At 44.3% G+C, this 15066-nt stretch overlaps 1 protein-coding gene across 2 annotated transcripts in view; it reads right to left on the reverse strand.

Annotated features, from left to right (window-relative positions):
• The window catches only part of LOC112233074 (R-spondin-2-like), a 77435-nt gene that overhangs the window by 35758 nt on the left and 26611 nt on the right, over positions 1-15066 (reverse strand). The window contains exons 1-2 of one of the 2 annotated variants that reach the window (XM_042313444.1): positions 8158-9993; positions 3780-3968 (exon numbers count right to left, since the gene is read on the reverse strand). In XM_042313444.1, the coding sequence (XP_042169378.1) occupies positions 3780-3861 (82 nt within the window). In that variant the 5' untranslated portion in view covers positions 3862-3968; positions 8158-9993. Of the gene's footprint in view, positions 1-3779; positions 3969-8157; positions 9994-15066 lie in introns of those variants that run through there. The other variant, XM_024400472.2, reaches the window with a different exon arrangement.

The following is a 15066-nucleotide window of genomic DNA, read 5'->3' on the forward strand; positions in this document are numbered from 1 at the left end:
TTTACAGAGCTTCATACTTCGGTACTCAATTGGCCCGGAGAACTGACGTGTGGCTACTGTCCACCTCAGAATCCACCAAACTCCCACGATGCACTTTAAAAATGAACTATCTCACAAAGGTGTAACCAGTCATCCAAAACGGGACAAACCAGAAACAAAATGCAACAATGATATTCAGTTACCAATTTGTAGTACAAGAGAGGCAATAAAAATAAAATCAGAAATGGAGTTTTAAAAATCACCTCGGACAAGGGGAGTCTCGAGTGGCATATATATTGGCACGGGACGAGCTGTGATATTTGAACCACACTTCCAGAATATTGGCCATATCTATGAGCTCAGCTCGACATGGTTTCCATCCTGGCAGGGGGGGGTGATCGTTGCTGGGGTTTCTGTGAGCATTACAGCTGTGTGTGTGTGTTTGTTAAATGGGGTGCATATAGGGACAATCTATCCCAGACTTAAAGCCTTGTCCACCAGGACACCCCCCAAACCCCCACCACCTCAGCAGTGTTTAAAACCATTATTACAGCCCCTGGGAGGAAGTTTTGCTCAGAGTATTACTCTCATGCTGTCCCTGTCAACACTTTCCCTACCGTTAAACTCCGCACACTGTTATCCACCATTCACCCCCTCTTCCTAATATTTTAAACCCATATGAAAATACAGTTGATGCCTGATACAGTCTATGCCATAGCTTGGGAATTAAATAATGTCATAAAAGCCTGTGTTAAACCTAAATCATGCAGATAGATGTCCCAGACAAGTGGAATGATTCGACCTTACACATAGTTTGCTAACTTATACATCGCTTACTGTATATATGTGCACTTATCAAGACTGGGCTGTAATATAAAGCATATGTGAATCTCTATCCTTAGAAATGTCCCTGGTAGAGGAGGTTGACATAGAGACAGATGAGCAGAGAGCAGTATTAGCCTGTTGAGCTGATAATGCCTCCATGACTGCAGCTGGACTTACAGATCATATCAAACTCTTCACCATTAGCTGCTGAAAGGTGTGTGTGAGTGTGTGAGAGTGAGTGAGAGAGAGAGAGATGCGCAAAACGTGGACGGAATCACGTATGCCAGACATTAAAACTGAATTCAGCAATATTCAATCATTTATTGAACTTAGTAGGAAATTAACTAGATATAGAAAATCCATGAACAAAATGCATCAGTGATTTGTATTTTCCTGCAACTTTCTCAAAAGGCACAGGAATGCCCTTGTCTGTGCTGTGTACAGTGAGCTTTTATCTAGTCTACACTTTGTGTAGCCATTAGCATGAATGCTAATGATAATCATCTGCTGGTAGTGCAGATGGAAAGGCTTTCACCAAAACCTTCTTAACTAAATGTTAACTACAAAGTAGCCTATACCTACCTGGCAGAATGATAGCCATTTGTTTAGCTAACTCTGCAATCCCATGAGTGCTACAGAAACACTGCTAACCAAACAAACGTCTCTGGCTGGTGCACACTTGCATTAAAGGGTAACTACACCAATATTTCTTTGATTTTTCCCAGACCTTAAAAGTGTTCTCCTGGGGGGGTAAAACATTGTTGTGGACTTAGAACATACAGTTGAGTGTGTTTTCTATTTTTTTTTTAAAGTGTGATTAAGAGAGCGAAAACGTAAATAAATAAAATGAAACCTGGAAAAACTACATGGAGAAAAATGAATTTGAGAAAAAACTACGCTGAATCAGGCATCTCCCCCCACACATTTCCCAACCATTAACTTTCCCCTCTCTCTTCTAAATTCAGCCACTGGCTGGTTCAGTTGCCTGGTTAGTTTCAGTCACCTAGTCTTACTGCACATTGGCACACAGGTTAAAATGTGTGGCTACACTCTTTCTTCTCCTAATGCCAAGCTGTCAAGTGGCGGCTGAAAGAGAGTGAGGAACTTAGCCATGGGGTTCCAGCCTCATCACGGCTGGGCCTGGGAGTGAGTGTGTAAACCTCTCTATCGTGTGGCTTTGGTTTTCCTTTACCCAGGCAGTCCACAAAACATTCTTGAATGAGATAAGATCACACAGACAAACTCTGGTGTAATAATAAGCAGCTGCTCCTTAAGTGATTTCAGAGGCTGTTTTGAAAGACCATGATAACAGAGACGTAATGCCACGTTCCCCGGCCTCTTAGAGAACAGGGGCAGGCACTGGCTCTGGGTCTGGGACACTGGTGGCGGGGAGGAACCCCGGTGTCTTTAAGCTCAGAGGAGAATCCAGCTGCCTTGTCAGCCCACAAATCGTTCCCAGTGACCCGACAATTAGCTTCGTAGAGCCGAGCTGATAGAACGTCCCGTTATGGCCGACAGACCCAAACTGTTTAGTGGAAATTACATGAAGAGTGCAACTTAAGGAGGAAGGTCAAATGCGAAGTGGGATTACAAAATTACGGCTCCAATTGCGATCACATCAAAGAAGACCTGGCCGCCGAGATTTGATGCTACTTGACAATGGTAAGATTTTGGTTCTGGGAGCAGTTTGTTCTGAAAAGGACTCAGATTAACTTGCCACACGTTGATGCCGCACGTCGGTAACGCTTTAAATCAAACTTCGCGCAGGACAGAGAGACGGTGTGGGGAGGGATGGGGAAGAATTACCATCCGCTGAAGAACAAAATGTCTTTCTCCTTAGATTTTCCCTGACTTGTGAAGAGAGGGTGAAATGACTGCAGGCCCTTCCTTCTCCTCTTTTATTGTGGGGAATGGAGAGATGAGAATGTGTGTGCAGGGGGAGCGGGTGTCTCGGGGAGGGGGGGGAATCCAATTGATACCAGCAGTTTACGACAAGCCAGGCATTTCAGTCGTCAATCTGCTCTATTTTTCTGACTGACAAAACCAGCGGACGTATTTGCATGGAGGTTTTGGAGAGAGCGAGCGAGCGAGTAAGCAGCAAAATGGTTTCTCCTCCGGTGTCTGCAGCGCGTCTGGATTATTGGGCCTAGAGGTCCTGACACGCTCCTCTGGGGCCTCATTTCAGCATGTCTGTCAGGAGTTTGGCTAACAGAACCCAATGGGTTCAAGTTCTTTCTCAGTTTTCACATGAAACACTCAGCCAACGCCTCGGGCTCTCTATAAACCTATAAAGCCGGTCTCTCTCAAGCCAGACTCCATGTTAAAATAAGGTTATGAGATGGGGGCGCAGCCTGGTCCAATAGGAATGGAGAGGGATACATTTAATTAATTTGATATTGTATTATTATTATTTATTATTTATTGATGTTTTTTCATCATCAGGATAGTTTTCCCTCAGAATGACATCCCCCGGCCCTCTGCGAGTGCCTTAACCTATTCCGCACGCTTTAATCTGCACATGGCAGCGTTCCGTTTGTGCAAAGTCTACAAACTATTGGTAAGCGTTACTAATCTTCCATTAAAACGAAACACCAAGATATGCCTGGAACTTGAATAACAGCCCGTTTAAGTACGTCTGAATAGCCTTCGTTCTGAAGCCCATCCACAACACCCTCTAACAAGCCTCTAAAATGTTCACCAAGTGGGACTGTTGGTTGAGAAGCCTGGATTAACCAGACATCTCCAGCCTCAGATCCCACATCCGGGCCTATACTGGTCGCCCCTGGAGGAAAGGCCCTTCTTAATAAAGCCTCTGCACTAACATCCACCTGTGTTAAAGGTTCAGTCGTTCAAAATGTGAAGCATGTGTGTCTCCCTCTTCCCTGCATAAGGAGCGTGTGAACGTGACAATAGATCATGTGACGAGAGAGGAGATAGATGGAGGGGACGGAGGGGATGAAGGAGGGAGGCCTTACGGGAGCACGTGTTGATCTCCGGAGCTCGAATGCCATAGTATCCCGTCGGACATGCGTGGAGACACTCGCCGTACTGCCTCATCCTCTCCCTCCGTAGGAACAAGAAGAGCTTGGGCTGGCAGTTCACGCAGCCATTGTCCTTGGAGCACACCGAGCAGCCCTTGCAGATGGGGTACACACCATAGCTAGCTGCAGGAGAGAGACGAGAGACAGAGGGCACAAACAGAAAGTGTGATTAGTTTCGACTACATGTAAAGCAATCCAATCAAGCAATCACTCAGTCGATAAAATGTACTTACAAATGTACTTACAAAGTGCCGTACAGTAACTCAGTTTAGACCCCAAAAAGCACAGTGGCAAGGAAAAAACAATGCTTGAGTTTGAGAGTGTGGAATACAGGCACCGTCAGTATGAATGATAACTGCCTTTTATAGTATATTCCGCTGTAACTACTGTAACTAACATGTGATAGTGCAGCTGAGTTCACTGGGCCTAACAACAACATTGTCCTGTCACGGTGGTAAGACAAAACTGCGGATGGCCTCAGAGCTGAGGACAAAGGTGCACTTGAGGAAACAGACTATACCAGAGGAAAAAGTCAGCCGTTGAAAGGTCCATCACACAGTATAAAGCCAAACAATAGTAACAGATATGTAACAAAGATATTTTCAAATTTGTAGGAAATCCATCTAATTCAGCAATTTGTCATTCATGCAAACTTTGGTTGCCCCCTGCAACTTTGAATACTGATTGGTTTTGAATGTGAATATTGCATTCATTCTGGTCAGAACTGGCCCTCCCGAGTGCTGTGTTGACGCTGTGTTGAGACAGCCGATGAACGCCCCAAACCACATTGACTCTGGGCCCGGATCGAGTTGCCGGTGGAGGACAAAGGAGCCAGTAACAGCCAGTCCATTCCACAATAAGCGTCTCCTAATGTAAACTCCGTAGCGATCCCGTTTACAAGAAAATGTCCTTGGGCGAACACAATGGCTGCAAACGAGAGACACTGCTATCGATCGGAGCCAAGTTTTAAATAACACAGGCAGATATAGGGTAACAGCTTCCACCGAATTGGCAATTTACCACAGTGCTTAATAAAAAAATCATAGAGGAGAAGTCAACTGACTGAACAGAGCATGCTTCTCCATTGGCCATGAATTCGCATATTACATATCTCCAACCCGTTTAAAGACGACAATAAATTGCTAAGTGGAACTATAAACAGCAGTTTGTAATCATGTGAGAAGCAGCACGAAGGAGATGTCAGTGTTTGACATGGGGTTCACTCTTCCCCCGCGGTGTTGAAGACTGAAGCAGAGTACTGAGGATTTACAGAGGAGAAGACCCGCCTGGCAGACATCACGCAAAACACACCAAATCGGTGTTGGGGAGAGATGAGATGGAGAGAGAGCAGAGACACTGAGCTTTAGTGTTAATCAGAGTGGGCCTGTGATTGTCTCCAGGGATTAAGTTCACCCCGACACCTCGTCGATCACGTTCAGATTAGCCCCCACTACTCCGTGGCCTATTCATCACTGATTGCTCAACTCCACACTGCACGACTACTCACTCAGCAACGAGCAGAGACCTCAATACGTCAGACAGATAACACATTTCAAGATATTTCCGAACTGTAGTCAAAAATGTAGTATTTGGTCCCATATTCCTAGCAAGCAATGATTACATCAAGCTCGTGTCTCCACAAGCTTGTTGGATGCATTTTCTGTTTGTTTTCTTGGTTGTGCTTCAGATTATTTTGTAACCAATAGAAATGAATGATAAATAATGTAGTGTCATTTTGGAGATCCTTTTATTGTAAATAAGAATATAGTATGTTTTTAAACACTTCTACATTAATGTGGATGCTACCATGATTACGGATAGTCCTGAATGAATCGTGAATAATGATGTGTGAGGTGCTGTAGATACAGAAGCACAACCTCTCACCAACACATGCTAACCTCTCGCCAACACACGCTAACCTCTCGCCAACACACGCTAACCTCTCGCCAACACACGCTAACCTCTCGCCAACACACGCTAACCTCTCGCCAACACACGCTAACCTCTCGCCAACACACGCTAACCTCTCACCATTACAATAACAGAGAAGGTTAGCATTTTCGGGAGGTAGGATATTTATGCCACTGTAACCTTTTCACTCATAATTATTCACAATCATGGTAGCATCCATGTAAAAGTGTTTAGAAACATATTCTATTCTTATTTACGATAAAAGTTACCCCAAAATGACACAATACATGACTTGCCATTATTTTCTATTGGGCACAAAATAATCTGAAACACACACAACAACAAAAAAAATGTATCCAACAAGTTTCTAGAGTCACAAGCTTGATGTAATCTTTGCGTGCTGGAAATATGGAACCAAATACAAAACTTTTGACCTACTTTAATACATATAAGTGAATTTGTCCCAATACTTTTGGTCACCTAAAATGGGGGCTACTACGTGCTAAATGTGCTGTAATTTCGAAACGGTTCACCCGATATGGATGAAAAATACCATTAAATTAAAGTTGACAGGCTGCACTTTGACCTCATAGTCATTGTATAATTTCAAATCCATAGTGCTGAAGTACAGAGACAAAAAAAATATACACAGTCGAAGTTAGACGTTTACGTACACTTAGGTTGGAGTCATTAAAACTTGTTTTTCAACCACTCCACAAATTTCTTGATAACAAACTATAGTTTTGGCAAGTTGGTTAGGACATCTACTTTTTGCATGACATAAGAAATTTTTCCAACAATTGTTTACAGACAGATTATTTCACTTATAATTCACTGTATCACATATCCAGTGGTTCAGAAGTTAACATACACTAAGTTGACTGTGCCTTTAAACAGCTTGGAAAATTCCAGAAAATGATGACATAGCTTTAGAAGCTTCTGGCTAATTGACATCATTTGACTCACTTGGAGGTGTACCTGTGGATATATTTCAATGATACCTTCAAACTCAGTGCCTCTTTGCTTGACAACATGGGAAAATCAAAAGAAGTCAGCCAAGACCTCAGAAAAACCATTGTGGACCTCCACAAGTCTGGTTCATCCTTGGGAGCAATTTCCAAACGCCTGAAGGTACCACGTTCATCTGTACAAACAATAGTACGTAAGTATAAACACCATGGGACCACGCAGCCGTCATAACGCTCAGGAAGGAGACTCGTTCTGTCTCCTAGAGATGAATGTACTTTAGTGTGAAAAGTGCAAATCAATCCCAGAACAACAGCAAAGGACCTTGTGAAGATGCTGGAGGAAACAGGTACAAAAGTATCCACAGTAAAACGAGTCCTATATCGAAAAGCCGCTCAGCAAGGAAGAAGCCACTGCTCCAAAACCGCCATAAAAAACAAAGATCGTAAATGGGTCTTCCAAATGGACAATGACCCCAACCATCCTTCGAAGGTTGTGGCAAAATGGCTTAAGGACCACAAAGTCAATGTATTGGAGTGGCCATCACAAAGCCCTGACCTCAATCCTATAGAAATTTGTGGGCAGAACTGAAAAAGAGTGTGCGAGCAAGGAGGCCTACAAACCTGACTCAGTTACACCAGCTCTGTCAGGAGGAATGGGCCAAAATTCGCCCAACTTATTGAGGGAAGCATGTGTAAGGCTACCCAAAATGTTTGACCCAAGTTAAGCAATTTAAAGGCAATGCTACCAAATACTAATTGAGTGTATGTAAACCTCTGACCCACTGGGAATGTGATGAAAGAAATAAAAGCTGAAATAAATCATTCTCTCTACTATTATTCTGACATTTCACATTCTTAAAATAAAGCGGTGATCCTAACTGACCTAAGACAAGGAATTTTTACAAGGATTCAAATGTCAGGAATTGTGAAAACACTGAGTTTAAATGTATTTGGCTAAGGTGTATGTAAACGTCCGACTTCAACTGTATGTGTCACTGTCCCAATACCTTTGAAGCTCACTGTATATCTGGCTTCATGGTGTCAATCTCTCTATATGGAGAGAAAATAAACGGGAGTATTTTTCTTCCTCATCGCCTCACACAGCCATACATTAACGTAGAATATACACTCTGGGCATGTTTACATTGACCTGACATCCACTGTAAATTGGCCAAATGTACTCCCCTTTCCCAAACCCCATCCACACATGATTGCTAACACACAACGTTGAGAGCAGGGGAAACCGGGCATGGAATGAAGATGGAAACTGTGAGAAGTTAGCGAGTTCATTTCCCACCCGTTGGGAGAGAAGGTCTTCTGGGTTCTAACAGCTCCGAAGGCGGGTCACTACTATCACAAAGCATGTCCTTTTCTTTCGTCATCTGGGCGGGTTAGTTACTCACTTGATCTGACCAGCGGCGCCTCTGGCTCACCTCTTTTTAGTGGTTGAAGGCCTCCCGCCTTCTATTAGCAGCCATTTAACTGTGTGTTCATTATGCCTGATCGCCTCATCCCACTGGTCAATCAATCAGCGAGAAAGTTGTCAGTGAATCGCTTCATCACATCTCTGGGCTCACACTCCGTGCCTTTCCTCTTTGATCCTGTTGGGGAAAAAAATTGTTTTGCTCGTTGCTAATCTTGCAACACATGCTGATTAAGGATAACAACAACCATGCATGCACTGTTTGGATCCGATGCCGATCCCACATCCTACAGTTAGAAATGGAAAGAAGGAAGGAAACACTCGGCAGGCGAGCAAGATTTTATTTTGTTGGTAACTGTTCTTTGGAGACTTCTTTGGATCAGGTCGAAGTCTGGAGTGCATTCGAAGCACAGCCCGCAGATATGTCAGAGGGGAGGCAATGATTAAGTCTGTCCGTCTGTCTGTCTGTCTGTCCGTCTGCCTGTTTGGAGTGGCCCTGTCCAACTCAACTCGACCTACTGGAACGGTGTCAAGCGCATTCAAACATCAACATTGCCAGCTGTTTTCAGTCATTCATCAGTTCTCAGACACGTCGATGTCAACCAAACATGAAACAAGCTCAAAAAAGGACGACAAGGTGTCCAAGCGAGTTCTCTCCAATTTCATGCCTTCATAAAGACATGGATATTTAGCAGGAACATATGTTCAAGATACAAACCTATCACAATATTCGTGCAGAAAACCAACAATATCCTTGAAAAATCCCAATAAACAAAGTTTAGAAAATCAACAATTTGGGGTTTTTCTAGAGGAATATGGCATCCACCACCGGCAGCCCAGTGCATTGTAGAGAGAGACACCGTGCCAATGGGGAGATAGATCCATGGCGAAGCGATCAGATAGATATCAAAAGAGAAGCTTCTACTCCCTTAGCTCGCATGCTACAGGGCCTCCAACCCGAAACAGTGAAAGCCATTGGGCTCTGATGTGTAAACAGCATCTATAGCCATGTTTTCAAGTCACACTAGAGAGGAGAAGATCAAAGTGCGTCGGTCTGGAGGAATTCCGGGCTCGCTGAAAATGACAGCATCGTAACCTAATTTGGCACCCATGTGAGCTTTAAAACGCACAGCGAGGGTATGTTGCGTGAACTTGCAACGCACATCGTACATAAATCGTTTTCCGAACAGCAGATAAGATTTGAAACCAGCCAATCAACTATTGCAAACCATATCTTGACATGTTCACATGCTAGACTTTTTCAAGGCGTCTGTAAGTAGCTCAGGTCTTTTCTTTCATTGTCATCTTTCATCACCAGAACACAGGCCTAGCCAAAATGGTCATCGTGAAATTATGGATGCCATAGAACAGCCTGGTTTTTTTGTAACTGTGGAGAGAGAGAGAATGTAAGCAGTGAACACACCATTACAAATGCCACTCCCTCTCCATGATCAACCAACATAGTTTGCAGTTTCAACCACAGAATAAATAGGACTTAAAAACAAAACATCTCTGCAGTCCCCACTTCTGATGGTTATCTAACGATCCCTCTGTGCCTCAAGTATTGCATTTACAAAAACCAGGGCCTCTTTGAACATCGCTGGAGAAGACACTACCACGATGGTTCCTTAGCACAGCAAGCCAACCGAGCAGACGACAAATATTACAAATCATTTGGAGTGTGACGGTTCTACAGTGAAATGGGACTGACATATAGCTGCTAGTTAATACTGGTCTTCTACTGGCACCACATACAGTAGATAATGTGAGAAACCCCTCCCCTGCCACAGACATCTAACTGTTTGCTGTGGTGGATTTGGGGGTTCTCCTTGTATGTGCCTGTGTGAGAAATGCAGGGAGCAATTGTACATATACCTGAAGTCCTCCACTCTATTGGCAGCCTCAATTCTACTACACTGAGTTTCTCAACTGAACCAATGTGTGTTGTGTTTTTGTGTTGCTGGGAAGTCCTGATAAGTTTCTACGATTCAACTGCCTGGGTTGAGTAATAATCATTCTTCGTCTGACTCGCTCTTTGGGCTTCAATGAGACTCCATTTAACAAGCAGTTCTGGTAGAACAAACTGTGCAATTTGATCTATGAATGAGAGCAATATCTACGACATTCAACAATGATTTCAGGCTCCAGACTATGAAATCAAATCTAATTTAAACTGAGAGGCACCATGTTCCTCCAACAGAGTTCCAGATGCACTGCCCAGTTTGGAGAGAGACATTCTAGTTCATTCAGGTGAACAAAGTTTTGGTCCTCCATTCATGCAAAACACAGGCCCATAATGTGAGTTATGATGACAACATGTTTGGAGGGTAGTGGTTTCATTCAGCAGGGCAGCGGTGCTGTTGCTGGGAGGTTTGTTTTGAACGCAGCTCAGGAGCAATTAGGCCCACTGTGAGATCCAGCAGGAACACAGTCTGTCTCAGGTACGTTTAACGACTCTGAAACAAGCGTAATGGGCATCACCGGCAGTTGCCAAAGCCCCACATGCAGGCAGGGGAGTTAGCTGGGCCTGGTCTGAGCCAACCACCTCCTGCCTCTCACGCACCTACCGCTCTCCATGACATCATCAACCACACTGACTCATTATAACTTTCTGCAACTTATGAACCATAAAAAGGCAAATTGCAGATCCGTTTTTGGTGTTTCTTTTATGTGAAAACTTTGATTGTTCCCTGTAGGAATCACACACTGACTCACCCCTCGATCCATCCACCGCCCGGGATGGAAATGTAAAAGGGAGCATCCCACCCACATTAATAAGGCTAATTTACTGTTGATCCCATTTGTTGAAGTTGTGTGAGGCAGGGATAGATGGGATGTCATGAGAGGGCAGAGGAAGAGGGGTGCCGGGGCCAGGGATCCATTCTCTCTCATCATTGTGCTTTCCCTAAGTGAGTAACTAAAGCTGCTATGCATCAAACACACTCAGGGTCTGATTAATGACTAATGTTCATCTGTAGAGGAGGAAAACTCTTACTCAAACTGTTGTGACTGGGGAACTTGTGCTAATGATACAGTACAGGGGATTCAGGGTCAAACGCACCAAAAACAACAGGTTATATCCTTATATGTCTCCTTGGCTACTCAGGAGGGCCCTGGTATGTCAGTCTAATAACACTAGGATAGCTATATCCCTAGTAGCTAACCAGGGTTTTGGAAGAGTTCTACTCTAGATTAATGTATGGATCCAATCATATTGGATGCAAACGGCGAGGGAGGACACGGTGCAGGGAAACCTCAGGCCTCATATGTCACAAAGCCGCAGCCTGGTTAGGAGGTTCACTCTTCTTATGTGGTGAGAAGAACATTTCGCCAACAGAACTAAATATGTGGACTTTTCTTCATAGCATCTAGGCGATTATTGTATTTTTATTTTTTTACCCGCAATGATGGTATAAGCCTACTGTTATTCAGTCAAATAGAGAGAAGCCGTATCCCTCTCATTTCAGTGGGTCTGGATGTGCTACCCCTGGGCGAGAGACGTGCGGGACACCATCACAACCACCAACAGGCTGGCCTCGTATCGAACTTGGAGACGCGACCGCTCGCTGTATCCCTCTTCAAACCACGTAACCCTTGAGGCTTACACGCTGTAGCAGCGAGAGGCTGAAGAGCCAATTCTACAGTGTAAAACTCACAGACCATCCACCCAACGTTAACCAGCCCCCGGAACGGCTACACATTGTTCTAGCTTGTTAAAAGTCGGTACATGGAAAAGGACATCAAACCACCCACATTTTAAGCATATGACTTTATTTGTCACGGTTCTGGAAATCACACTTCGCTCAAAATTAGGGGGAAAATCTGAAAGGTGGGGGGGGAACACCAGCCCTATGCGCTGAAGGCACTTTTCTGTTCCAATTTAGCAGAAAATATGTTGGACTCAGCTCCGACTCCTTTCCAGCTGGAAACAGTCAGGATTTAGGTTCTATGTTTTTTTTTCAGAGTTTACTTTAACAGATCGTACTGTATGCACATGTTTATAATTTAGGACAATTCTGCTGCTTATAATGATTTTGCAGCATGTGTCTGAGCAAACACATTTGTTTTCAGACGTATTATTATAGCCAAAGTGTTCCTGTGACACAGACCCACCAGGCAAGGAGAGATTTGATCACATCACTTGAAAGGAGCTAGAGATCTCCAAAGCAATGGGGAAAACAGGCAGCTATATGAGTAGGAACCTGCAGCTTATAATAGGGAATAGGGTGGGCATAAAGAGTTGTGGCACAGCCTGTACCTAGCATGTGTTCTCATTTCCATGCAGAGAAAAATGACCCTGATAGAATCACTGACTCAATGTCAGGTGGATACACATCCTTGACAGGCCACATTAAATTGACTTGTGGGGCAGATTTGGCCTGCAGGCCACAAGATGAAGACTCCTGGCCTACAGTAGGCCTCAGCATAGCTTATTTCTGGCTTTGGCCTCCCTCACTCAATCAATCAATCAATTACTCAAACAAACCATCACTGATTCATATACTCTCTTCTCTCTGAAGCCACTCCCTTAACCAAGTCCAATCAGTCCTTATAAGCCCTTCCCTTTTAGAATTCAAATTGTGTCACAACACAACTGTCAAGATTTTATTCACATACTCTTTATAAAGAGGCCCTTGGTATTCCTTAACGAAAAGCATATTTTACTCAAGGCCTGACTAATATTCAATCCTATACTTCTGTTTTTATTTTAATTTAATTATTTAAACTTTCGTATACAGGTAAGTTATTTAACAACAGATTACAACAGTTATTTGCAATGACGACCTGTCAAGAGGCGAGCATAGCAGAGCTATAGTAAAAACGGACTGCTCAGTTACACGTGCAGTTGGTTTCTCCGATTGAAAAGAACTCCTCGGGGGTTTCAACATGGCTACGTGAAGATGCGTTCCGAGGCCTCTCCACGAAGGGTTGAAACTTTTGTGTTTGAACCTTTTACCTATCAAAACGTGAACACACTTTGCACACCTACTGGCTCTAGCAACATTTGGGTGGCATCATTGGATACGTCTGCAACCCGGGAAAACGATACGAAACGGTAAACAAGAAGACATGATGAAAACTAGCAATATGACGTTATGGAGACGCTTGTCACCATCCGCGCAGAAATGGCTAGACCACGCTCTGATTTCATGACCCAGCTTTGTTCCTCTGTGTCAAGTCTATGAGCTGAGATTATGACATACAACTATCGCGACACAAACCCCAAAAAATAAAGGATATGGAAACGTTGTTGACCGACATCAATTAGCGGTTTACCGAATTGGAGACCAAAAAACGACGAGTTTACCTCCGAGAACGTGACGCTAAAGGTTAGTCTGGGTGAACAGGAAAACCATTCCCAGAGAAAGAACATACGTTTGGTCGGAATCCCAGAAGGGACGGAAGGGCGTAATCTTACTGAGTTCATGGCATCTTTCCTGCAAGGCGTCCTCGGCAGAGAGACTTTTGACAGAAAAACCACAGCCCGGTCGCCCTCCCAGAGCAATGCTAGTCCGCCTATATTACCTCCAAATCTTTGGATCTCCCGCGCAAGAGGGCAGCTGAACTACAATGGCAAGCGGATCCATATCTCAACAGATTACTCCGCAGATCTGGCAAGACGCCAAACTGCTGGGACCGAGAGACGCTATCGGAGTCGGTGCAGCAAGCTGGTTTTTCCACGCATCGCGCCGACAGAAACAAACATCTTTCTGGTAAGAAGAGGGGAGGGGGCGTATGCCTTATGGCTAACGAGACGTGGTGTGGTCACAAAAACATACAGGAACTCAAGTCCTTCTGTTCACCTGATTTAGAATTCCTCACAATCAAATGTCGACCGCATTATCTACCAAGGCAATTCTCTTCGATTATAATCACAGCCGTATATATTCCCCCCCAAGCAGACACATATCGATGGCTCTGAACGAACTTTATTTGACTCTTTGCAAACTGGAATCCATACATCCTGAGGCTGCATTCATTGTAGCTGGGGATTTTAACAAGGTTAACCTGAAAACAAGACTCCCTAAATTGTATCAACATATCGATTGCGCAACCAGGGCTGGCAAAACCATGGATCATTGCTATTCTAACTTCCGCGACGCATATAAGGCCCTGCCCCACCCTCCTTTCGGAAAAGCTCCATTTTGACTCCATTTTGTTGATCCCTGCCTACAGACAGAAACTAAAACAAGAAGCTCCCACGCTGAGGTCTGTCCAACACTGGTCCGACCAATCTGATTCCACACTCCAAGACTGCTTCCATCACGTGGGCTGGGATATGTTTCGTATTGCGTCAGACAACAACATTGACGAATACGCTGATTCGGTGTGCGAGTTCATTAGAACGTGCGTTGAAGATGTCGTTCCCATAACGATTAAAACATTCCCAAACCAGAAACCGTGGATTGATGGCAGCATTCACGTGAAACTGAAAGCGCGAACCACTGCTTTTAATCAGGGCAAGGTGACCGGAAACATGACCGAATACAAACAGTGTAGCTATTCCCTCCGCAAGGCAATCAAACAAGCTAAGCGTCAGTATAGAGACAAAGTAGAATCTCAATTCTACGGCTCAGACACAAGAGGTATGTGGCAGGGTCTACAGTCAATCACACATTACAAAAAGAAAACCAGCCCCGTCACGGACCAGGATGTCTTGCTCCCAGGCAGACTAAATAACTTTTTTGCCCGCTTTGAGGACAATACAGTGCCACTGACACGGCCTGCAACCAAAACATGCGGCCTCTCCTTCACTGCAGCCGAGGTGAGTAAAATATTTAAACGTGTTAACCCTCGCAAGGCTGCAGGCCCAGACGGCATCCCCAGCCGCGCCCTCAGAGCATGCGCAGACCAGCTGGCTGGTGTGTTTACGGACATATTCAATCAATCCCTATCCCAGTCTGCTGTTCCCACATGC

Source organism: Oncorhynchus tshawytscha, linkage group LG03 (assembly GCF_018296145.1).
Source record: "Oncorhynchus tshawytscha isolate Ot180627B linkage group LG03, Otsh_v2.0, whole genome shotgun sequence".
NCBI lineage: Eukaryota > Metazoa > Chordata > Actinopteri > Salmoniformes > Salmonidae > Oncorhynchus > Oncorhynchus tshawytscha.